At 39.3% G+C, this 25,058-nt stretch overlaps 1 protein-coding gene across 1 annotated transcript in view; it reads left to right on the top strand.

Annotated features, from left to right (window-relative positions):
• Positions 1-3,689: 3,689 nt before the first annotated feature.
• SYT9 (synaptotagmin 9) overlaps positions 3,690-25,058 on the top strand; it is a 35,319-nt gene continuing 13,950 nt past the window's right edge. The window contains exons 1-2 of the mRNA XM_025895469.2: positions 3,690-4,066; positions 6,557-7,103. Coding sequence (XP_025751254.1) covers positions 3,690-4,066; positions 6,557-7,103 — 924 coding nt within the window. The remainder of the gene's footprint in view (positions 4,067-6,556; positions 7,104-25,058) is intronic.

Below are 25,058 nucleotides of genomic sequence, written 5' to 3'. Positions count from 1 at the left end.
AAAGGCCATGCTCATATCTCCAGTCAGTGATAACAACTGATGATGTGATCCAGAGGTAGAAAACTCTACTTCACTTGCTATTTCTGCATCATTTTTGACCTTGCAATTGCTACCAAAAAAAAAAAAGTCAGAACAAATTACGCTGATGAGCATAAGAGATCAATAAGTTGAAAGTCAGTAGAGTAAAAAGAATTGAAACATGAAAACCTGGTCAAAAACTGACTAGTACATCAGCATATCTGTAAGACACGCCACGAGCAAGATATTCAGAGAGCCTCTGTGTCCCTGTCTTTACTGCACACCATGGCTGAGCACCTGGTGGTTGGAAATGCGTGGAAATAATGGCAGTGCCTTCTGAGTCTTCTAACAATGCAGTTACAGTCTCAATAGACAAAGAATTAAATGAAGTTCCCTAGTCTACTGTGTTTAATGTGGGGCCAACCTGAAGATCTGTCCTCTTATTTTCTGTCTGTCAAAAGGCCTCCTTTACTAGTGTGTGAAAGCATATTGCAGAGGATGTGTTTATAAAAAATTAACTGTAAGTATATGCAATTGCATTGATTGGTTCCTTTAACCCATTTTAAAAATACGCGTTTTTAACAAAAAAATGGAGGGTTAGTTTCTGTGGAACAAATTTTCCGTTATCAGCACTGTCCAGGCATTCTGACATGCTGGAATTTGGGAGCTCAGCTCTTACTGCAGCCATCAACACCTCAAGACATTTGGCTGGCATCGTGGTTGTGCCAGGAAAGACGTCAGTGCAAGTCCCTGTGCCACAGGGGCCTTGCTTGTGTTCACGAGAGTCTCCCCTGCAGAGCATCAACAGCTTGTATCGATGCAGAGCAGGTACAGGGAGTAGATGTATTAGTCAGCCACCAATGAAGTGGCCAGATGCTGATAGTGAGCATCCTCAGAAACAGGGCAACGTTCACACTGAACTGATACCCTGCAACGCTGCTGAAATGCCTGTGAACTGCTCAGCCTTGCCTGCAGCGCTTGCCTGCACTGGGGTTCAGAGCTGCAGTTTAGAGTTAACATCAGGTATTGCTCTAATTCTTGTGAAAACAGAGTGAATTGAGAAGCAGCTGGATTTTTTGAGGAACGCTTTCTGTGCTGCAGATCTCATTTTTTCTAAAGACAAACAAGTAAGAACTTACCCTGCTCTCTTGTATTACAAAGCAGAGGAAATCGCTGGCATCAGATACGAGTGCTGCTAGCACATGAAAATACAGATAAACAGGCTTAGAAAAACTGAGACATCTGGAAGGATGGAGTAAAAATTATACAGAAAATACAGTATGTAACAGTACATATGGCTAATGGAAAAGCAGCTCCAGGATGCAGCCAAGAATCTCTTCACTTGGGACTGCACTCACCCCAGCTATTCACACTGGGATCTGCCCAATGGTTGAAAATTGCCAAGCAGGGGTGGAGGATATGAAAATTACTGTGCAATGAAAAGTAATAGCTTAGAGCACTGCCCTTCAGTGTGTTCTGTAGAAGACAGATACATGATGGTCCCTTTTTCGCCCACAGAACCAAAAACTTCTTTCTGACACATAGGAGTCAGGAAGAAGTAAAACCAAGATAATGAAAAAACAACCCCCTCTTATGCTGTGACTTGGCAAGTTACCTGAACTATTTACTACCCAACTTCTCTGGAAGTAAGCTGTGAGATAAGGGTGTTACATTATCAAATGCAGAAGTATGTTATTAAAGCCCTCCAAACTCTCCAAATGAAAAGCAGTTCATGCTGCCCTCATGTATTTTTTTCTCATGATTTCAGTTCTTTAGAAGACTGTCCTTTGCTAAGGTCATCTTCAAGATTAGGGGACTGTTGGTCTGCCTTTCAAGTTGTTCCTCACGTTCACACATCCTTGGCATTGGGCAGTCTCCAGTTCTCACTTTGTAATCCTCTGGCTGGTTCTGACAACTCCCAATTTCTCATTTCTTTCAATGCCGGATCGTTTACTTGAATCAGTTCTTTGAAAAAAGAGGCCTTTTTGCAGACCTCTGATGTGTTTCTTCCTTCTTCTCCAGGGAGTCCAAGACAAATTGCTTTATTCTGAAGGTCTTCTTTCACTACTGCACCCTAGATCCTTGGCTTTTTAATCAAACAGAGAGGTTGTGCTCTGCCTCCACTGCCAGACTTGTTTACCAATAAATATTCAAAAATTATCAAGAAAGACCATTCTACTTTCTCCCAAATTGCCTTTTATGCATGGGAGGAATTTCTTTAATTAATTTCAGCTCTGAAACTCTTTGCTGTAATTCCAAACAGCTGCTGTGCTGTCCCCACTCTTAATGAGCTTTGTCTTCATATGACTTGGAGAAGGACAGAAAGGGCCGTGCTGTCTAAAATTGTTTGAAATGGGTTTTCAGCATGCAAAATAAACTGGACAGCTCCCATGTGAAATGGATTGTGGTGTCACTCCCCCCTCTGAGGAAATTTAATCTGTCTGGCTAGTGAGAATGAGACTCACAGCAGGGACAGAAGGTATTGACTTTTCCACTTTTTAAAAAAAAAATATTCTTTTTTTTTCCCCTTCAAATGGACTGGGGCTGTTTCATCTGAATTGTCATTCTTAAATAATTGCCTTGGTAGAAGCAGTACGTTTCAACCTCATGCCATCTTTTGAAAATTTAGACTAGCTGTTGGCTTAGAGAGATGCAGCCTGACATTCTGAACCTACACACAGTGTGAAAAATTGCTTTGATCAGCTTGTGCTTATGATTTAAGGCAGTAAAATAGAATTCTCACTAATTGTGTTTAAGGCATGATGTATTGTGTAATCCACAGAGAGACTCGTTTCAAAAACACTGTAACCATAAAAACAGCTGTTCCACTGAGTCATTTTCCCAATGTGCAACTTAAAACAAAGCAAAACAGAGCAAAAACCTGTCCCAGTTCTAACTTAGTTGTGTTGATGGAGTAGGATAATGATGGAAATGTGGGGAAAAACAACAGAAAAGTCATGTCCACATTCCTTTTTATACCAGAAGTTTGGAAACAGGAAAAAAGAGCCTTTGGAGTTAAAAAAAAAAAAAAACACAAAAAACCCCAAAAAACCAGAAAAATCTCAGTTTCTAGGAGATATTGGTATCCTAATTAAATTGTGAATAGCAAGGCATAGTCAAAATAATTTGCAAAGATGGCAATGAGTCTAAAATTAGAAAGAAAGGAATTAAAATAATAAAGATATACCAGTTGAATATCTAAAAAAATTCAGGTCATATATGTGCTTTTGTACATATTTTCATGGTGTTCAACTAGAATACAGTCTCTAGAAGAGAATGTAGTAAGATCTGGTAAAGCAGGTGGAGGAAAAAATTGCACTAGATAAAAGGTAAAAAAAAAGGCAAAACATACTGCAGGCACAGACCTTTCATCAGTAGAAAGTTGAGTGAGCAAGTGAATAACCCTTTAATAAATTTAGAATGACCTTTCAAACCACCATGCTTTTAGAGGGAAAATATAAGCCAAGTTCTATCAAGGTAAGCCTTAAACTGAATTCCAAACAAATTTCCTTGGGGGGAGGGTGCGGGAGGTAGAACTTTTAATATGTTTGTATGTTATGACTGTTGCAGGGCCCAGAATTTAATTTTTGTGGATCTGCAGTCCAGAGATCTTTTACTTCCCATATTGATGCTTCGGAGGTGCAGAGCTCCAGAGGGCACAGAGAAGTGACATGGCTCTGTTTTTCTCGTTTGCAGATATCTCAATAAGCTTGCTCTCCTTAGTTGTCACAGCCTGTGGTCTTGCTCTGTTTGGTGTCTCTCTGTTCGTCTCCTGGAAGCTGTGCTGGATCCCTTGGCGAGAGCGTGGTCTGCCATTTGGGAACAAAGACAACAAGCAGGAATCGCTGAACTACACAGACACAGAGACCAATGACCGTGACTACAGTGAGGATTATCTGGGTCAGCCTACAGCCTATCCAGAGTCCTCCATGAAGATCAGCCACACCTCCCCTGATATTCCGTTAGACACCCAGGCGGGAACGAAGGAGAACTGCGTCCACAATGCGCGAATGCACCGGCAGATCACTGAACCAACCTCTTCTGCTCGGTCAGTAACTCCAGTTTCTCTCTGATATTAATGAATACAGATACAGTCCAAAAAGGACAGCTTGATTATTCAATACAGTGATCTGATAAAAATGTATCGTCTACTCGCCGCATTCTTTTAAAGAAAAGAATCACACAAACCTTATTCTTTGAGGTGCACAAACCTCATAGGTTGAAAGGACAGGATCACAATCCTGTTCCACTCTTCTATAAACTACTGTCTCATTTGTGCTTCTCCCTCAGAAGCTGGATAACACAGAGCACTATGTGTCTCTTAAAAGCACCAGAACAGCCTAGATTTAGCTTGTAAAGCATATTCATTTGCACTTAGCACTGATGCTGAGCACTCAGTAATATCTCCTCAAAGATTTTTAAAACAACCAAAGAAGAAAAGTAGGCCAAGCTAATGAAACACTTGCAAGAGTTAGAAATAGGATTAAAAATCATAGATTTTAGCCACAGTCATGACTGTGGAGGGAAATGGAACTGAATAAGTCAGTGAAATCTCCAGGGGAACTGCAGAACCAGTACACGAGGGAAGAGCAAAGGGAGAGGGTGAGAGTATGTGCAGGGGCAGGTGATAAAAGGATTATGTTTCATACAGTAAGAAAAAGGATCAGCATGTGAAGATCAGCCAGTAAATATCTGAGTCAAAGCAGATGCATTTCAGCTGGAGAAGGTACAGCACTAGCCCAGTGGCTCTTTGCTAGCCTCCCTTCTGGCCATCTGGGAGAGCAAATTTAACGAAGACTCTTGCCTGCAGGCACACCTGAAACACGGGTGAGATGACAACAGCCAGTTCAGTAATTGCCAGTTGTCCAGAACACGTCTCAGAAAGGATTTGAGACATTTCCAGAGAATTACAAATGCTAATGTCAATCTGTAAAAGAACTTGCCTCAGCATCCTGAGTGCAAAGACAAGGTCTTCTCTCCTGTGCAGATCTTTCTTCTGGCCACGTTCCCAGGCTGACCCTCTCCAGCAGGTGTCACACTGGCTCTCTGCTCCCAAGGGATCCTTGTCCAGGTCCCACTCCCGCTCAATGCCATTTGCTGGCACAGAGCAGCAAACCCCTCTCTTTCACTGCCCCTCACTTTTGCCCAGAGCTTCTCCAAAAGACTCTTTCACTGAGCAAGAGGGCCCTGCCTTCCTTACCCTGCATCCTTCAGCTGAGACATCACCCTTTTCTCTGCTGCTTTATGCCATAACTGGGGAGCCAGCTGTGGCTTTTCTCTGTGACCACAGAGGCCAGGCAGCTGCTCCTGCTACAGTCCCTGCTAAGATGTCTCTGAAGTGCCCTCCTTTTTATTCCTCCACAGGATATTCTGCATCTGCCACTGCAATGAGGAGCTTAAGGGTTGAAAAAAATACTTATTTTTTGGTTATATGATGATATTTTATCCTGGAAATGACTAATGTATAGCTCTAAGATTATGTATTTATTATGCAACAAGAGAAAAAAAATTAGGGTAGTACAGAAGAGGCTGTTCCTGTTTTAAGCATGCGTAGACAGGTATTTACAAGGAATGAATGAACAATGGTAGCAGAGGAGCTATTGCTGATTAGATTCAATATAAATAGCTTTGGACTAATCCTCTGCTAGCATTTTCCATGTGCTCTTTCTGTGTTCAACCACAGCTCATGGTACACCAATAACTGAGTGACTGCTCAATATGAATAGGACAAGAAAATGGAACCCCACTCAGATAAGATTAGGATTTTACATAATCCAACTTTCACATCCCCTCACCCCAACAGGATTTGCAAATTTGATTTCTGTTACCATTCACCAGGGAGAAATTTCAGTCACAATAAGTGAGGGACTCCAGGTAATAAATTTCACTGGACTGAAAATAAAAGCAACTTTTCATCCTCGAGTAATGAAACTAAAGGAGCTTTTCAGCCAAAGTACCACAGAGCTCATTACATCAGGTATGAGAGGAAAAAAACCAAACAATTGTTGGGGTGGTCAACAAACCATTTCAGGCCAGAACAGCTCACTTGTTAATTGTAGAAATCAACAAGTAATTAAAATGCAGAGATGTCAGGAAGTGTTCTCTGAACCAGAAATCAGCAAGCTCATTTGACCCTGCTGCCATTTGCATAATGCAGCTCATTTTGTAGGCATTAATATACAGGATTCAGTCAAAAATGGCTAGTGATAAAAATAGCTACAGTTCTTATGCCACACCATACTTGCCAATAAGATATAGATCCTTTGGATTTGCAATGGCCATGAATTTCCATTTTGTCACCTTCTTCAGCCAGGTTGGGTTTCAGATATGGCAGCAGAAATGAAGTGACATTGGCACTGAGGGTCAGCTCTGTGAGAACTGTTGGTTCTCACGCTTTATCCCTTCATGGATTAAAGATCTGACCCCGCCGTACGTTACAAAAACACGTCACATGAGAGCAGGATCTTCCATGTGTGTGTGTGCAGGGACTCTTCTCATCCTCAACACGTCTGTTTAAACTCTTTCATTTCCACTTAAGGCACAATTCGATCCGAAGACAGCTCAACCTCTCCAACCCGGACTTCAACATCCAGCAGGTTCAGAAACAGGAGCAGCTGACGGGGATCGGCCGCATTAAGCCAGAGCTGTACAAGCAAAGATCGGTGGACACGGACGATGGCCGGAGGAGTAACAGCAAGGCATGTGGAAAACTGAACTTTATTCTCAAATACGATTGTGATTTAGAGCAGCTGATAGTGAAGATTCACAAGGCCATCAACCTGCCAGCAAAGGACTTCTCTGGAACTTCAGATCCGTACGTGAAGATATATCTGCTTCCTGACAGGAAAACAAAACACCAGACTAAAGTGCACAGAAAGACCCTAAATCCAGTATTTGATGAAGTTTTTTTATTTACTGTTCCATACAATGATCTGAACACAAGGAAACTCCATTTCTCTGTATATGACTTTGACAGATTCTCCAGGCATGACTTGATTGGCCAAGTGGTAGTGGATAATTTTTTAGATTTGGCAGATTTTCCCAGGGAATGTAATATTTGGAAGGATATTGAATATGTCACCAATGTAAGTATTACAGTTTTTCTTTCTGAATTTTTTTTGTTTCTGATTTCATTTCCTTGACGTGATTATAACTGAAATTGTCTGTTAAATTTATGAAGGAAAATATTCTCTCTCTCAGGCTTTGACCTTAATCCAAGGAAAATGACAGTACATTTTCAGTCCTAATTTCTTGTTCTTTGGATATATTAAAGCATGTTTTATGTAGGATATAGTGGGTTTAGTCATTGTGCTGATGATAGGGTAGTAATGCTGAAGGATGTTCTTCTCTTAATCTTACTTAATCTAAAACTTATTCAAGGAAATACTACTCCTCTTACTTTGCCTATTTTTCTGTGTTCTGCATGATTTTTCATGTAAATTACACCATACTAATTAGCTAGAACTGCAGATTCAACATTCTTTATGTAGTGATTTTCAATCCTTCAAAAGACTATATTCTCATAAATTCAAACAACCCCCCCAGCTATAATCCAGTCAAAGAGAGTTCAGACAATACTGTTCCATGAAAGCAGTGAAACACCCTGAATTGGTTTAACTCTTTGTTTGGCATCGTTTTGTTTTTAGGGAAATGGGAAACTTGTAAAGTAAGTCTCTTTTTCTGTTATCCCAAAGTCTCTGGTATCAAATTCTGAGCAGGAGTCAAACAGTGATTAGATACAAAACCACAGAAATTACTTCTGAAAAGGAAATCTTCTCAGAGCAGGAGCCAACCTCCTTCTAATGCCACTGGAAATGAATCCTGCCCATCCTCCAGAGAACAGACCTTCAGTGAGAATGATACATTACAGAAATCCACAGAGGTGAAGGTACCAGTGCCAAGTGTCAGTAAATATTTCATTTGCTATGTCAAACCACACTCAAATAGAGTGCACATTTTAGAGTCAAATGAACCAAACATCATTAACAGTAAGATCAAAGTGTAACTTTGTTAGACCTCAGTTCAAGAAAGCATTTAAGAATATGCTTAACTGAGAATAAGAAGCCATTAAAAAGTAAAGGATGTTCTGAGACAAATAACTTTCCTGAATTCAACTCCTCATCATATACCTCTGTGGTCTGGTACTATGCCTGTGTTACAGACCAAATTGCTTAAATCCATTATTTTGTTTGGAATTTCTTTTTGGAAATGGATATTTCCCTCATTTTAAGGTGATTTCTCAGCCTTCTTGGTCAGTGTGTGGAACGTGCACTCACTGCACAGTCCTGTCCCACACAAGGATGGAAGTGCAGCAGCAGCACGAGCAGCTCCTCACTTGGGATACAGGCAGGGCCTTGGTGTCAGAGAGCAGGAACCTGGCTTTTGTGTGAGGAGTTATTGCTTTTCAACCACAAGGGAAGAGTAAGGATGTGACAGAGCAGTTGACAGTCATTCCAAGTGAAAGACTGTCTTCATGCAGCATTAAGTGTCTCAAGATCAACTTCATTTTTTACTGTAAACTGAAAGCTGCATGCACAGGCACACTGGAGTTACTCTGATATGTACCAGTCCTTTTGCCCTGCTTTGACTCAGGCAGAAGGTTTACTCTGGTATTTTCTTTAGAATCACTTCTCCTTCCAAATTTCAAAAGCGATTCAGCGTGTCATTTGTATTCAGATTTTCTGTAATCTCTGAAATTAAATTCAGGACTGAAACATGAGTCATTTATTAATTCCTACTGATACTAATTCCTGTGAGAAGCGTAACCCTGTTTATCCAAACAGAACACACGACCTGCCATCTAGACTTGTCACTGGGTTTCCAGCTAGCAGAGACCTTTTCAAAGCAAGTGACTCACAGTACATAGGAGACACATCCAATTTCGGGTAATGTGAGTTCTGAGATAAAAGTATCAGATAAATGAAAGTGTGGAGTACTCAGCTTACCAATTAACATTTCCAAAATTTCAAAGGTTAGAACTCACTCCGTGAAGTTATGAGAAACCCTCCACGCATCATTTAAGAAACCAAATTTCAACCCATTTCCTTGTCTGTGTAGCTCGGATATCTCTCAGACTGACAGCAGAAGCTGAATCCTGCAGGCTACTCGTGAAGCTGCTGCAGTGGATACTCCTGTGGCTGCACTCCAAGCCAGCAGGCAGCATTAGTGAACCCCAGAAAGAAATTTCGGCAAAGTTTTGAGCACCATGGGGAGGTTTATGGTTGCAAACCAAAACTGTATCAAGAGTCCCAGGTTTTCAATGATTTTATATTTGAATGCCTTGTTGTTTCAAATAATACTGGAGAACAGACAAATTCTTGGCAAAATTACTGAAGGAAATTCAGTTAATGTAGATCAACAAAGAGTGCACACAGGAAGGATAAAGCAAGGAAAGATGAGACAAAGGGAAGCTCCACACAAACTACACATGACAAGTTTGACATAATTCTAAAGAGTACATTCATTTTAATTCCTCGTGCATCTTATTGCACTGCATAACCAGCGAGCCCAAAGGCCTTTATTTTACATTCTTCATTTTATTATGTTCTAATCCAATTTGACACAGTAATATAAAAGAATGTATCAAATCCTTCTCTGCCCAGCAAAAAATGTCCTACTTCGAGTGAGCACTGCAGATTATGCCTGAAATGTCAGATTTACTGCAAACAATGCCATTAAACTGACCTATTATGCCATGTGCTTTCTTCTGTTTTCTAATAACACTGAAAGATTTTTTTTTAATCCCAAACCAGCAGTTTTCATTCCTTAGACAATAACATCTGTTACCATCCCAGAGTTAAAGAGAAATTATTTCATAACACAGATGCATGTCAGCATAAATTTTTTTTACATGCTTAAAAGCAATCTGCTGCCAAACATGAATCTCCAATATCAAAATGATTGTTCTTCTAATCCCAGGTCCTCTGAACATAAAATCTCTCTCCTGTAACACTGACACTTTCTCCAAGCAGAAAAAAAAAGGCATCAATGGGCTGTATAATGGGAGAAATAATTAAGTGGATCAACTGTAGATGAACATGATATGAACTAGATAAGCTTTTTGAATATCTACCAGTCAGATTACACTGTTTTCTGGTTTATCAAGAAAAAAAAAAAAGATTCTTTTTATTTTTAGCCTGTGTTTCTCTTGTTGCCACGTTTTGTTTAAGAGCATCTAAAACATAATCAGGTTTGGGGTGGGGTTTTTTGTTTGCTTTTGTAATTTTCATGGACTGATGGCATGTTTGAAGAGAAAAAAAAGTGGTTAATATTTCCTTGGTTACCACCTTCAAACTCAGATGGGATCAGGAAAAAAAAAGAAAAGGCTTTGTCACAAAATAAAATGAAAAACTATGGAAGAAGAATGTGTCAGATATGAAACAGGAAGGTGTCAGATAGTCTGTTTCAGATAAAGGAGAACCTTCTCTTTCAGAAGATGCCAAGAAGATCCACTGGCATAACTTGCTGTGCATCCAGAAAGGAAAATCCTTTTTGAAGAATTGCTTGTTAAATATCATCAGGCAGCTACAGGGCACAGAGAGGATTTCTGTGAGCTAGAAATCTAGCTCTGGTTCATACTGGATGTTTCAATTCTCAAAGTGCTCAGCCTTTGGCACTTACTAAGCAGGTGATCCTTCTAGAGAGGAGTATTTAAAAGTGGCCTCAACTTAGAGCAGGGGGGTAATCAGAGTAAGAAAGAACAATATAAATTTCTACTCTTAACTGGGCCAGCATTTTCCAAAATGACTGGTCATTTTAGGAGGCAATTTTCTGACTTTGTTATAGTACATATAGCTTCTGCCACTGATGCTATTTTTTAGTTGTCAGATATAGTTATGTTTAATATCTAGGCATGGTACAGTGAAAACTGCTCTTTTTATGAATGTCTAACTTTATATATACACTTGAAAAAACACCCCTTATTCATAACACCCCGTTGGCACCTTTCTCTCATCTTACCTTGAGTCTGTGAATATTTCTGTAACATTCTTTCCTGAAAGGATATTTACAACAAGATTTGCAGTGATTATGTACCTAATATTCTCTAAAATGTAGCTGCCTGATTGACAGCTACAATTTATCCTTATCTGTGACTCCTTTGAGGCTCTTTGGGGTGTGCAACTTCTGTGAAGGCGGGAAGTAAATTGAAAGCCTGTTAAAGGTAGGAAGCAGTTGCTCACATTCAAGCCATGGTTTTTTCTTTACCTGCAAACAACTGGAGGACTAGGAAGGATTCAAAGGATTACTCTGTTTTGAATATGACTATCTTGAAGTACTTCACTGGTTTCTAGCAAAGCACTGATGAGTGTAGCATCCAGCCCCCAAAGTTATAAATCAGGGTACGAAAGGAGAGTGAAAATAGAGAAGGAAATATTTGTGAAACTGAGAGGAGATTACAGAAAGAAGGCCCTGGGTAATATATATAGAATTTGAGAAGTAATATGCTGCAGACTTTCAGGTATGTGTACGGTTCACTGAAACCCAAAAGATAGTTATGGATAGTTCAAAGCTGTGAAGAAACATGAGCTGTATATCAAGTTGCTCACTCTGACATCCAGAAAGAGCCAGCATATGCTACAAGTTTTAAAGCCAAGAAATTGATTGCATCTCTTTGAAAGAGTCTTCAAGCTGTTTTAGGGTCTGAGTAGTGGTCAAGAATACAGCAGTGTGTCAGATAATGATGAATTAGTTCTACACAGAAGCAGGAAACAAAAACATATTTAAAAAATAATGAATTTAGGATGTATATTGATATGCATGCTAGTGTTTTGACAAAGAAAGAGTTAAAAGTGGGATGGTTATACGTATCTGAAATTCTGCATTTTAAAAATGCTAATTGTTCACTGCTGTTGTTCTCAAGTTTGCCCAAGAAAGAAAGATTTGAGAATTTGTATTTTTAGGCATTTATGTTGTATAACTGAGATGCAACTGGAATCAAAACATCATCACAAGGAATTTTCAAGTTCTCCGTTTCAGTAAAAGTATGTGTGGAAGAGAGACAAAAAGACGCTGATTTTTTCAGTCAGTTGATCAGTTGCATTGCCCAGAACCAGGCTGTGAACCATTATTTGTCTGCCAAATGCAGATGTATAGATGCAGGTCATAGTCCTTAGGGCTTAAACCCTCAAAAATTGAGGAAAATAAACTTCCTTCTTCGAAAGAGATAGGTAAATATTGTCCCTAATTCACAGACAGCAGAACAGACTTGGACAAAAGGGATGTGACTTGCTCAAGACACAACACTCCTAATGGCAGAAATGAGACCAGGTCCAGAATCTGCAGATTCCTGGCACCAGCCTTAATCCACTCGGTGCAGCGCTGCTTATCTCCTTCGACAGTGTGCAGACACTGGAGCTGGCAGGAAGTCAGCTAAGTCCACCTACTCCAGTTCTAAAAACTGTTTAGCTTGTCAAGATGCTTTAGCTAGTATTTCTGAAATCCCTGTTCTGGCATTCAGCAAGAGCTCAGGAAAGCGTTTAAAATATTTACAAGGGTTAACAAAATTTTTGAGTTAGCAGTTTGAGGAGGAACAGAAACAAACCAAAGCTCTGCCTCAGTGTATGAATTCAAATCCAAACCATCAATGTTAAGTACCATATCTGTTTTTTAGGACTGTGGCAATAAAAGAGAAACACAAATTGATTTTTTTGTTTTGTTTTGGTTTGGTTTGGTTTTTTTTTGTAATACAGAAAACATATCTGGTATTAACCTGTTGTTCCACTTGTGTAAACATGTAGGTTTTTGCATCAGGTGAACAACCAGTTATTGATGTGGAGATGTACCAAATAAATTGATTTGCAAATTCAAGTCTCTTTAGAAGAGAGAGGTTTGAAAACTCATGCATCTTGCCCGTGTTAAAGCATGGCAAAAGCTTAGGAGCATCAATTATTTCATGACTAGATAACTTAAGGCAGTAAAAGCAAGAGGTAAGATTCACTTCACTTAATAAATTTATTAAAAAAAAAAAAAGCCAAATCAAAACAAAACACCAAACCCAGAAGAACTCAAAAACACAGAAAGCATAATTGCCTTCGAGAGGCAGATCAGTGGATATTCATCTTCTCCAAAGTCACAAGGTCACATTTTGTTGCGTGATTTTTCTGACTATTCTTAGTTAAATTTGCAGAAAAAATAAAAGTGCATGTGTAATGAACCATTTCACAGATAAAAGATGATGAAAAGTTCATAGATCTTTAATCCTTCAGATTTCTAAGGGTCACCACAGCAGGGATGAAATAGAAATTAATTAGCCTTCAGCATCAGCATAACAGGTATAGTGCTCATTGTACAGTGTGGAACAGAGGCAGCCAGTGTTTTTCTTACTTTTTAAAAAATATTTTTATAACCACATATTTAAATAGGTTTATTTTCAAAACTGGCCTTTTCCTTTTGTCTTTTTGGTTTTTTTTTCTTTTTTAGTTTAATGATTTTACTAATGACTTTGTAGGAGAAGATTTGTCAGAAATGTCCTCCATATAAATGACGAGGAGCCATCACTCAGCATGGCTAAGCAGATAGAGATATGTACAATCATATAGGGTAGAGATAAGATATTACCAAGTGTTTTCAGAAAAGTTAAAGACATCATATGCCTAATTCTACTTGGAACAACTGCGTAACTGTGAGAATAATATTCAATAAAACTTGGGAAGGGTCAGAAGTAAAAACAAGTCAAATGCCTTAAAGAGCAGTGGTTTGTGATGCAGCTCTGTTGGTCCTGAGTTGGGGTTACAAGCACTCAAAGCTTGGCTCTAAAAGTAGCAAAGACTAATCTATGCAAGTGTTTACCTAAAAGCCCTGTAACTCCACAGGCATAGCCAGAAACAGGATGAATCTTGCAATATCACTGAAGCTTCAGCTAACATTTATTGGGGGTTTGGGAGCAGTTTAAGAAAATGGTAATTCAGAGAGTTGTTTGTATGTGTATGTGCCACATGAAGTTTGCAGAACCGGGGAGCGTGGCCATCACAGTTTCCAAGGGAGCTTTTTCAGGATGGATATTTCTCTACAAAAAACCCATACAAATAAACAACCAAACAGAAGAAACTAAAGCAAGACTAAAGAATAAAAAAGAAACCCATGCAGCAAAAATGTCACCATTCCAGTTAAAGAATTTAAAAGGAAAAAAAAAAAAGTTTTCCAAAGTCAGTGTTTTGAGAAGACTGAAGTTCCGGAATAAGATGTTTTGATTTCTCATTTGGAATGCCCTTCTATTGCTATATTTTAAAATGTCTTGAAAGCTGAAATAGGAAAAAAAATCCTGATTTTTATCAAAGCATAATGTTTCAAAGTCAATTGAGGGATATTCTGCTTCAAAACAATAACTCAAAATTCCTTATGAAGTTGAAAACCTGTTTCCTATGCTGGTTCTTCCCCTACCCATCAGTGCTGCATGTTCTTGAGCTCTCTCTTTTGTCCTTGTGTCCTGCATGTTTCCCTGGTGCAACAGCCCCAGAACAGCAACAGTGTATGAAGATCATTTTCCTCCATGCGTCAGCTGCATGCTGAAAAAGGCTAGAGACAATCCTAAATTCCTGCTTCCTGCTTAGTGGAAGTTTCTGTAACAGTCCCTGTTCTACATGTTCCCCCTTCTCCTTTCTTCTCACCCTCCTCTGCCATTCTTTTTTCCCAGAAATCTCTATCAAACAAGAATCTCAGCGAGCTCACGGTAACAGACACACTGCACATAAAGCAAAGCCAAAGTGTGATCCTGGTCAGCCAAGCCTGTCCTTCAATTATACCATCCAAAATTGTCAGTGGGAGCTGCAAACACACAAAAAAAGTACTGCTCTAGTGTTTTACAATTCATAGGCAGCAATTCTTGAAGATGAGCAAAGAGCACTCATGCAGAGCTAAGACTAAAATAGCTGTATTAAGGGGATCTTGGTTGTAACCATTCTGCACATAATTCAGGATTAGACTGTGCCATAGCCTTTTTTCTACAGGGTTATATAACTTTCAATTTAAACATGTATTTAGCCAGGCAGGGGAAAAAAATCACTTCAAACACGCATTTAATTATTAAACTGTTTGGGGAATGCTTACTCTGTCTCTTTTAACTAGCAGAGGTCACAGAAAGCAATTCAATAGCTTATGGATTCATCAAAATTTCTGAACAATCATACTCTTTAAATGAAGTTTCAATATTTGGAACCAAACTTGCAAGTATTCTTCCCTCTGAGCATATTGTGCTTATGTGAAAAACCTCAAGCCGTTTTTAGCCTTTAATCCCCACTAGACATCAGAGCCATCAGGCATCCTTTCTCCACCAAACAGGGTATTTCAGAGTCTTACAGTTTCCCTCTGTGTGCAATCTGTTTACCCAGGTCTCATATTGGTTTGCCTTGGTCTTGTATTTAAGCAGTAAGGGGACTTCTTTGTTGTTATATACGTAGGGCCTCGCTATGACTGTTCCCAGAACTCTCACCAGGACACACTGATTCTGTGGGAAGGGGGGAGCCAAAGTATTCAGGAAGCACCTCTGGCACACCACACCCAACAGGCATCCTAACACAAGCTAAAATGTGAACATGCTGGGGTGCAGTTGCCACTATACACAGGCTCTTTTCTCACCAAAAGATTTGTCTGGCCCCTTTCAAAGTCTTGTTAGAGGATGTAACTCGTCTCACACTTTAATCTTTCAGGATTTTAAGATCTGTAACAGGAGAGGAGAGGACAAAATACCATCTGTACAGAGGGGAGGAATTACTGGATCATAACAGTAGTACTGGGAGGCCTGGATTTTATAATTACAGGTTAAATTATAGAGTTTGCCAAAGTTAAGATAAGGCCATACCATTGACTAAATAATCAGATCTCCCCACTGCCTTTGTGGAGGGAAACCATTAGAAGCTGCAGCTGAAGTTTGAGCTGACTTGTGGAAAAGGCCCTATTGTTCCAACAATATGTATCTATATATGTATCTATAGCTTTTCTAGCTTTTCTCCTAGTCTAGGAAATTTATAGCTGTTTGAAAGAAATAGATGAAACAACTGAACTGACATAGATGAGAGTAGAAATTTCAAAGGATACACAAAGCATTTTGCTAAGATTTGGTTATATGGTCAACAAGTATAATTCCAGATATTATGGAGGCCCTAACTGTGTACATGACAGCTTTCCTGTCTTTAGTTACAGCCCTTCAGAGCATGAGGGCTGCTGCCAAGGCTCTGTAGAGAACCTTGCTCGGGTTACTGCAGGAAGATACATAGCTATGCTCTTCCAGTCTTTCACTTTGTGAAAAATAGGTAACTTGGCAGCCAAACTATCCAAGGGAAGAGGGACAGAAAGGCATCACTCTTTCTTGGTGACTGAGCTACTTTTCTGAGAGCAGGGCTAAAGAAACAATGGCAAAACTGAACACCTATAACCTGACTAAAAGGTTTTTCATGAAGATTTATCAGCCCCAAGCTTATGACATCTTTACAGCAGAGATCTTCATTTTAACTTACTATTTTATTTAGTTTCTCCTCGTGAATACCTGTTTCTCTAAACATTCAGAATACACATGTATCAGGAACAACATATAAAGTATACTGTTTCCTGAAAAAATCCAACAGTCCACAACAACCTCACTTTGGGCTTACCTGGGGAGGATTAAATGACACACACCCCCCCAATCTCTGAATTCTGCACCAGTTGTCACAAACACTGAAAGGCAATTCACAATGCACACCCAAGTTCTAAAATTATGGATATTCTTTAGTTGGTCTCACTGAAGTCACTGGAAGTAATCACAGGGATAAATGAGGCATACAGGCTTTTGCAGTGCCTGAGCCTTCCTGTGGCTCCCCAGCAGAGAATTAAGAGTGAGGATTTCACACCATGTACTTTGGTGAAGTGACAGGCTCAAATGACAAGACTGCATTAGCAATGTCTGTGGTATCATGACATTTGAGATTTATGTAGTTACATGTTCCTGGCCCTTCATTGCTTGATTAAACACCTTGCTCTATTTACTCGAGAAAACAGTAGTCACAAGCTACCTCTTACCTCAGTGAATGCTTAATCGTTCACTACTCCTTTCATCAGGCAAACTCTGAATTAAAGCTACGTACACCATCTGGAAGAAGATTTCTGACTAGTGATGGCATCTTTCTTGTGATGGGCATGGAAGCAGAAAACAACTGACAGCTGGAGGTTTTCACAGTTGATTATGTGAACTATAGGGATAAAATTCCCCACTCAGATACTTGGGCCAAATCTGGCATCTAAAAAATAGCAGTTTATCACAACATCAGAAAACATAACCTTGCTTGCCAGGCAACCAATTGCTAACATCCTCAGTATATGTGACTGAAATCCATCACCCCTCCAACCCAACATCTCCTCTTCCATTTTCTGCAGTAAAATTTTTACAAAAGGAGCAGGGAATAGGATATAAGCCATATCATCCAATATCTAATACTTTCCATTCATATAGAAGCTGCTATCCAAACACTATGAAAGTTAACTCAAAAGAACAATGTCCCATACTGTATTTCTTATGTCTGTTTTCAGAATTCATAGAACTCTATATGTGTTTTCTTTTTAAAAGCATGCTGGGGTTTTATAAGTAGTTTTAAAAGCCAGCTGTGGTTTAATCAACCATCTGATCTACATTAAGATAACTCCTCTGAACAACCCCAACAATAAAATAAATATGTATGCAGTAAAGTGAAACAAACGTGTGTACAGAAGTGATAGAGAGAAAATAGCAGACTTTGGTTTTGAGCACCCTAGAGAGTTATTTATGATCATCAGGAAGAAAGGAATCACTTAAAAATAATGAAAACCTTTCATGTCTATACTTCACTGAGCACAGAATCTTACAGTAAATGCTAATTTAACAATAAACTTCTCTCTACTGGGACCACAACATCTTATGCAGGTAGAAGTGAGTAGTGCTCAGGATTAGATCCTGACTCTACTGTAAAGTCAGGGAAAGAATTCCCACTGAAGCTCAGATTTCATGCATATCCTCTTGCTGTAGTTTGGAAATAGTATCTTGTAAACAATACAAAAAGCCATATGAAATAATTGAACAGGTAACTTTAGATGTACATCAGAAAATGTACTAGAACAGCAGAACAAGCAAATTACCATCCTATTATTCCTCTCTGTAAAAGAAATATGTAACAGTGACTACTCAACACAGATTTGAAGGTACTCCTCCTCTCCCAAAATTTGATAGGTAAAATATGAGTGAGCTATCACCTTTCTTCTTGGAGAAAGCAGACAGAAATCTCTCCCTCAGAAATTACCTGAGTTCTATATCCACATCTTCAATTTTTGCCTGGCTGTAGCCTTCCTAATGGAATGAAAACAGATTATTTTCCCTCTAGGTTTCTGCAGAGCACCCCTGACCCATTCCTTTTGGTAGCTCAGCATGGTTTATCATTTACCAGCTCCTTTTCCAAATCCTTCACTTTACTCAATATACAGAGAATATCAACATTCTTGAGAAAGCCATGAAAAACAGTTCATTCAATTCAAAGATTTTATTATGAAATAACATATAAAAAGCTTTTCATCCTATCTATAGCAGTAATACTTTTTTCATTAAAATACATATCTTTTTAAAAACAAACAGGTATCTATAGCAGTAGATGCTCACTTTCTTCATCCCCATCCAGTCCCTTCTGTGCTTCTTAAAAGGTACTTATTTCAGGAAACCTTTCAGTGCTAAATCAGCCCACACACAAAAGGATACTATCCTTCTTTTCAGACAGTTTTGCTTCAAAAGTTATGAGTCAGGATGGTTAGAGATAAATACATTAAATTCTTTCAAAATCATACTTCCTTTCAAAAAATTGAAGTCAGGCCCTGTTAAGGTGGCAGATTGAGTACCCAAAATCAAATTAACAGAGTCCTAAAGTGAATTCGCCATTTAGGACAAGTCAATTCACAACTCTGATTTCATCTAAAAACTATCAAATTATTTAAATTATAAGCAGCTAAACTGAAAATTTGAGAAGGCATCCGAGTGACTGTGACATACTGTTTACTGAATCACTCACAGGCTGTCTAAAAGTGCTACTTTTTTTCCTACTCCTAGGCAAGTATGTACTGAAAAACACTATTTATTCTGAATATAAAGATAACCAGGTATAAGTCTGGGCAGCTCACCACATTCACCTCACACAAGCTCACGTGATTCCAGGAGGAAGAACAGAACAAGCTGCAGAAAACAATCCTTTTCCTCTCTAGGTGTGTTTCACATGTAGCACGTGCAAGGTAAAACAAGTTAGAAGGGAAGTCTAAGAGGAGGGCGTTCTGATAACTTGTTTTTGTATGGACTTAAAGCATTAAAGCACTTCTATATTTAGTGCTCTCTTTATCTCACATCTTACACTCCCCTCTGTGCATTCTTTAAGAGAGAGAAAACATGCTCACTGAAGTGGCCCTAAAATTGCCTCCAGTGCACGTCTAAATATAATAGGGAGGCACGAACACATCTGATAGAGAACGAGTAGTACAGAAAAAGAACTGTTATCACACTCTGCACAGTCACATCTTCCCCTGCTCATGCTCTAGACACCTGGATGATACACTTAGTTTCAGAGTCTGCATTTTCTAAAATGGATTTCTGCCTTCTTTCTTCACCTTCTTCACAGTCGTTTGTTTAATTTTAAAGCTCTTTTTTTTTTTTCTGTATAGCTCCTAGGGAGATGTAGTACTGGGTGGGTAAACTGCCTAGCAGCTTCAAGATTAAAGTGTTGTGTTTATTTGTAAGGTAGGTGGATAATGCACAGCAACAGCATAAATTCTTCATTACCAGATCCACATAGCTTAAGTGTCCTAATGGTGATAGTCCAGAACTGTCCCTGAAGAAAGGAAGGTAGATGGATTTGCATGAACTTTTGGGTAGCATCACCAATTAGGATACTGAGAAAAACTTAAATGTTCCTGGAGTAGCCTGAGAGAAGTGGTAGAAGTAACCCCATGTCACTGGGTCACCAGAGATTCCACGGCATTCACTGGGGAGGTGAGGCAGGGAGGTTTGCCCTGAGAGGGTGAGACACCACCAGCATCTCAGCAGGTTCTGCAGTCAGCAAATTTTACAGAGCAGTCTGTTATGAAATTGTCACTTGCATGTCTAAGAGGAAACAGAAGAGCTTGCATTCTCTCCCGTGTTTCCCTCCCCACCCCCAAAAAAGAACCACCAAATCCCCAACATCTCTCCTCATTCAAATGTGCAGTTTTCTTCATAGCATGGTTTGAGAAGCAAAGGATGAAAGCAGTCCTTGTTTTCACACTTCTGTAACAACACTGTCTAGCTATCATTAGTTTTATTGTCTTTCTCGTTCTTCCTCCCTCTATTATTTCAATTTCTTTTGTGTTTGGAAACCAGAGAGATTCTAAATTAGAAAATGAGGTAATTTTGCAGTATTGAAGATTTAGTGTGTCATCTATTTTGACATATTTAGTAACTGTATTTTTTAGGATTAACCTTGATGTCCATGATTCTATTCTTCCATTTAACTTGCAATTAAAATGTAATGACTGTGCAAGGACAATGAAAGCAGTACAACTCCACACCTTTGCACCCCATCTGTTAACAGCATATTCCCAGTGGTGAAGTAATCTCTTTACCTTGACTGCTTCCCTTTGAAATTTGCAGAGATTTTCTTTTCTACATGACCCATTCAAATTAATTACTAAGAAGTAAATGAAACTTCTATGGAAATGGCTTTTCTATTGTTAAAAGTGAGTAATTTTATGGAGAAGTGTTACTAGTAAAATGCATATTGAGAAATTTAGTTGTGCATTCAGTCTAATGGAAGGTTATGTTGAATGCTTTCAGAATGATTTTAAGTCATAATGATCCATTTTCACCTTTTCTCTGGTGGATGAAACTTTCTGTGGATGGTGCATTGGAGTCTGCAGGGCACCAGTGTTACTGTTTAAACAGGTGACAGATCACAAGCCAACTTTTTGTATTTAGTGGTACCACTTAATAGTAACCAAGTCAGTTTGAAAGGTAGCAGGATTTCAGCATCAGGGAACTCTAGAAATGAAGCTGCTTTTTGCCAGAAAACACATGAAGTATTCTCACAGTTCCCTGACCTGAGGGGATGCATGACATAATATGGCAAGATTGTCTCTAGAGAAACAAAACACATGGAGAAATTTCAACAGAAACACACACTTGATCACTGGCTTTAAAATCACAAGAATACCCAGGAAAAGTACCTGTTCAAAAGAAAAAATAACATTCAAACACAATGAAGAAAATCACCGTGTAACTCATGGGAAAAAAAGGTAGGAGGAACAGCTTCATAAGCCCGTTGGCTGTGAATTGGCACTGTACTTAAAAGGAGCTGCACACAGAAAACATTGCTTTTGAAAAGTCCAACTTAGGTAGTAATTCTTGTATTACTTTCTAGCGGGATGAGAAGCCAGAAATGATCAGAAAGAGAGAGAGAAAGAAAGAAAAAAAGAAAGAAAGAAAGAGAGAGAGAAAAGGCGCACCAGAGATTTCATTAAATGTAGATTTGACATCCAGAGATCACAGAATCATTTAGGTTGGAAAAGACCCTTCAGATCATCGAGTCTAACCATTAACCCAGCACTGCCAAGTCCACCACTAAACCACATCAGTAAGTGCCACATCTATGTATATTTTAAATCTCCTCAAGGATGCATGATTACTACCATTTTTACTACCATTATTACTATTATTCCCTGGGTGGCCTGTTCCAATCACTTGAATTTTTAAATGAGCAGAGAGAGTTTGGATTAATGGCAATACACTGATCACTAACAGTTACTTTAGTGGTCAAAATCTAGGGGCAAAGTGCTTCTTTGCTGCCTGCGTACAGTGAACATGGCACATGTGCTTCTCCATCTTCTACATTCTTTACATGGGAGCCCAGAGCAGGATGAGCCCCTCCTGACCTTCCCAGGGCATGTACACAGGTACATGTATAGCTGGCCACTGTCCCTGCTGCAATCTCACCTGGGATAGAATTCCACAGCAGATGGCAAAATCTATCAAGAGATACCTGATTAAATAAAAAAATAAAAAACCTACCTCAGAGAAAAGCTCTGCAATGGCAGGAGAGATATGCTAATGCAGCACAGAGTTTGACATTAACTTTCTATATTTCAAGCATGATTTTATTTGGACCATCCTCTTTTTTTATATCAGCTTCCTCAAAAACAAAATTGTAGAGCAAACTTACACTAAAAGTAGATTCAGATTTGTAGAAATGTCCTTTTATTACCCATTTTGTGTATGACCTGTGCTAAGCCTGAGCAGCAAGGAAGTCAGTTCAGAGCACCTAACGTATGTATAATGAATATATCCACAAAACTCTGTAAGTGCTTGCACAGAATGGGAAGAACATCTTTTTTTCCTGATGCTATGACCCTCTCCATCTTTTTTCAGCACTACCCAGGTGCTTAGTTTCTCTCCTTCTCATAGAGATGTGCTCAGAATACATGATATAACAGACAGCTGCTTTGCACAACACAAAATTCCTGCACTGAGAATGACATTCAGTGCCAAGGGAAGCTGAGGAACTGTTAATAAGGCCCAAAAAACTCTAGTATCGTGTCATTTCAGCACCATGTCTAATTAGCTTTTTTTTGTAAAGAATAGCCACTCTGCAGGACTTTATCCTTAATTAAGATTGTGTCAGCAGGGCACAAGGGCCGGCCGCTCCCTGAGGGCTGGGACGTCAGGAACAGTGTCAGGAACAGCACGGGATCCTGGAGCTGCTGGAAAGGACCTGGCCAGCCAGGTCCCATCCCAACCACTCCAGCCAGTGAGTGGGGCAGACTGGGACCTGGGGAGCAGCCCCTGGCATCAGCCAGCTCCCTGGGGATGGGCCAAGCTCCCTGAGTCAGGCTGAAACGGGGAGCCGAGCCAGGGGCAGGTGCAGGGGAAGCCGTGGTAGGCAATCAGGGCCAGTTAGGGCTGTTAGTGCCCTCAGAGCCCTGACATACTGATTGCTCTCAGTCCCTGTACATGAACAGATAATTGAATGGGGTTGGAAGACATATCTTTTCATATTTTAGTAGAGCTCTAAGTTCACGTGCAGCCCTCCTAACTCAAGGTAGAGTGAAAGGCCAATCCATTAATTTGCATACAGATACAGTTTAAATTGACATTTTCATTTTAACACACTCGGGAAAAAAAAATTAACAGGCAAGACATTTTGGATTAAAATATTTTGATTAGTAAACTTTAAGAACCAGCTTCCTCCCTTGCAATTTCTCTTGGATCTATTTGAAATTTTCATTATTAGTGGTATATGGAGATAATTAAACATATCTTTCAACTTATGTCAGAATGGAAGCAAGAGGTAACTGACAAATGGTAGAAATAGTTTTATGCATTAGAATGGATTTGCTGCTTCATTTTCTTCAAGCTCACGTTTGCCTAGAGATAGCAAACACTTAACATGTAATTTAGCCTCCCTTTCTTACAGCAAGCTAGCATTTAGCCTTGAAACCATGAGGGTTTATTTTCTCATCTTTTTCCATCTGTGTGATGTTCACCAAGAGTTTTCTTTGAAGTCAGCAAGGTTGACCCACCCAGATTAGATTACACTGTAGGCTACTGCACACTACAACACCATTAACCTCTGGTTTACTTGGGGTTTTTTAAATCTCAGTATTTCACAAAAGAATGAAGGTCTAGTCAAAATCAATTACATCTTGTGGAAAAATTATTGGGTTTGACACGACAGATACTGATGGACATTCATTAAAAGCTTTGGTCCTCACTTTAGGCAACTACTGCCCAATTTTACAGATTGCACTGTTACATTGGCTTGTGACACTGCCCTCTCTAAGGCATCCCCTGTCTGCCTGACCTACCTGTCCTTTCATTTTTACCACCTTCACTTAACATCAAAACACTTATGTTTCCCAGCAGAAGCTCCCTCTTCATTTCCTTTTGAGAAAACAGTTGCTCTCCAAACATATATTCCTGTACAGGGCAATTTACATTTTATTGCCCTTCCCAAGTTTGGCAACATTTCTGAAGCACCACTGCCTTCCCTGCAGAGGGAAAGGTTTAAGTCAGCTCTGTGCTAATGTGCTCTCCCTTAAAGCTTTAGCATTCAGAAATCATCCCACCCTCACGAGGCTTCCTTTTCAACAGATTTTGGAAGCATAATACCAAAGGTGGCAACTTGTAAACTCTGACAAGGTGGAATACATTGGAAGAAAAGGGCAAACAAATCTGTCTAAAGCACCTTGCTTGTGAACTCACGTCTTGCAGGTTATGACATTTTCATTTTTACATATCAGATCATGAAGATCAGTTATTTTCTCTGGCTTTCAGGTGTTTCCTATCCTGCACACACACAAACACACACATAAACACATATGCAATCCCTGCCTCCCAGTATCAACCAAAATTATACAAAGCGGCCTGCAATGACTGGGAAAGAAGAGCCAGGGCAGACTTCTTTATACTATTAAGTCTGTACTGAACTTCATATTTTCTACAAAATAGAACAAGTCATAGAAGAATTGAAAAAAAGCAGTAACAACTCAAGAAACTAAAATTTCAGAGGAACGATTTAATTTGCAAGGAGAAACTTAAACTTCAGTTAACTTTTGTCTTTGAACTTCAATGCCATCTAGCAAACCTTCAGAGCCAGCTCTGTACTCACTCTTTCCTCTTCTTAATAACTGATGAGGGAGTTAAAAATTACTTATATTAACTTTCTACAGAAGTTTCACTTTCAGAGTGCCTCATTTCTGTTTTTCCTGTGAAATCAATTTCTGACATGGCCACACAAACAGAAGTACTCCAGCTTTTCCAATCATGTCTCTAGTAATTTTCATTAGCTCAATTCAGACTATCGCCCCAGTTCATCAATTTAGTTTGGAACAAATTAAGACATTATTTCTATCTCAATAGTTACAGGATAATTCATTAGATTCACTCTTAGGCCCAGACAGCAAACCACGATAGTTGTGAATTGAAGATCTGTGAAAAGTACTCAAAGCCAGTAAAATCTATAGGATTTAAGCATATGTTTAAAAATAAGTTTGGGGATGAAGTTTATCTTTACTGAATGGAGGCTTTTTTTAAAGGA

This window comes from Manacus vitellinus, unplaced genomic scaffold (genome assembly GCF_001715985.3).
Source record: "Manacus vitellinus isolate BGI_N305 unplaced genomic scaffold, ASM171598v3 scaffold_30_pilon, whole genome shotgun sequence".
Lineage (NCBI taxonomy): Eukaryota > Metazoa > Chordata > Aves > Passeriformes > Pipridae > Manacus > Manacus vitellinus.
This window is presented reverse-complemented; position numbering and strand designations above follow the sequence as displayed.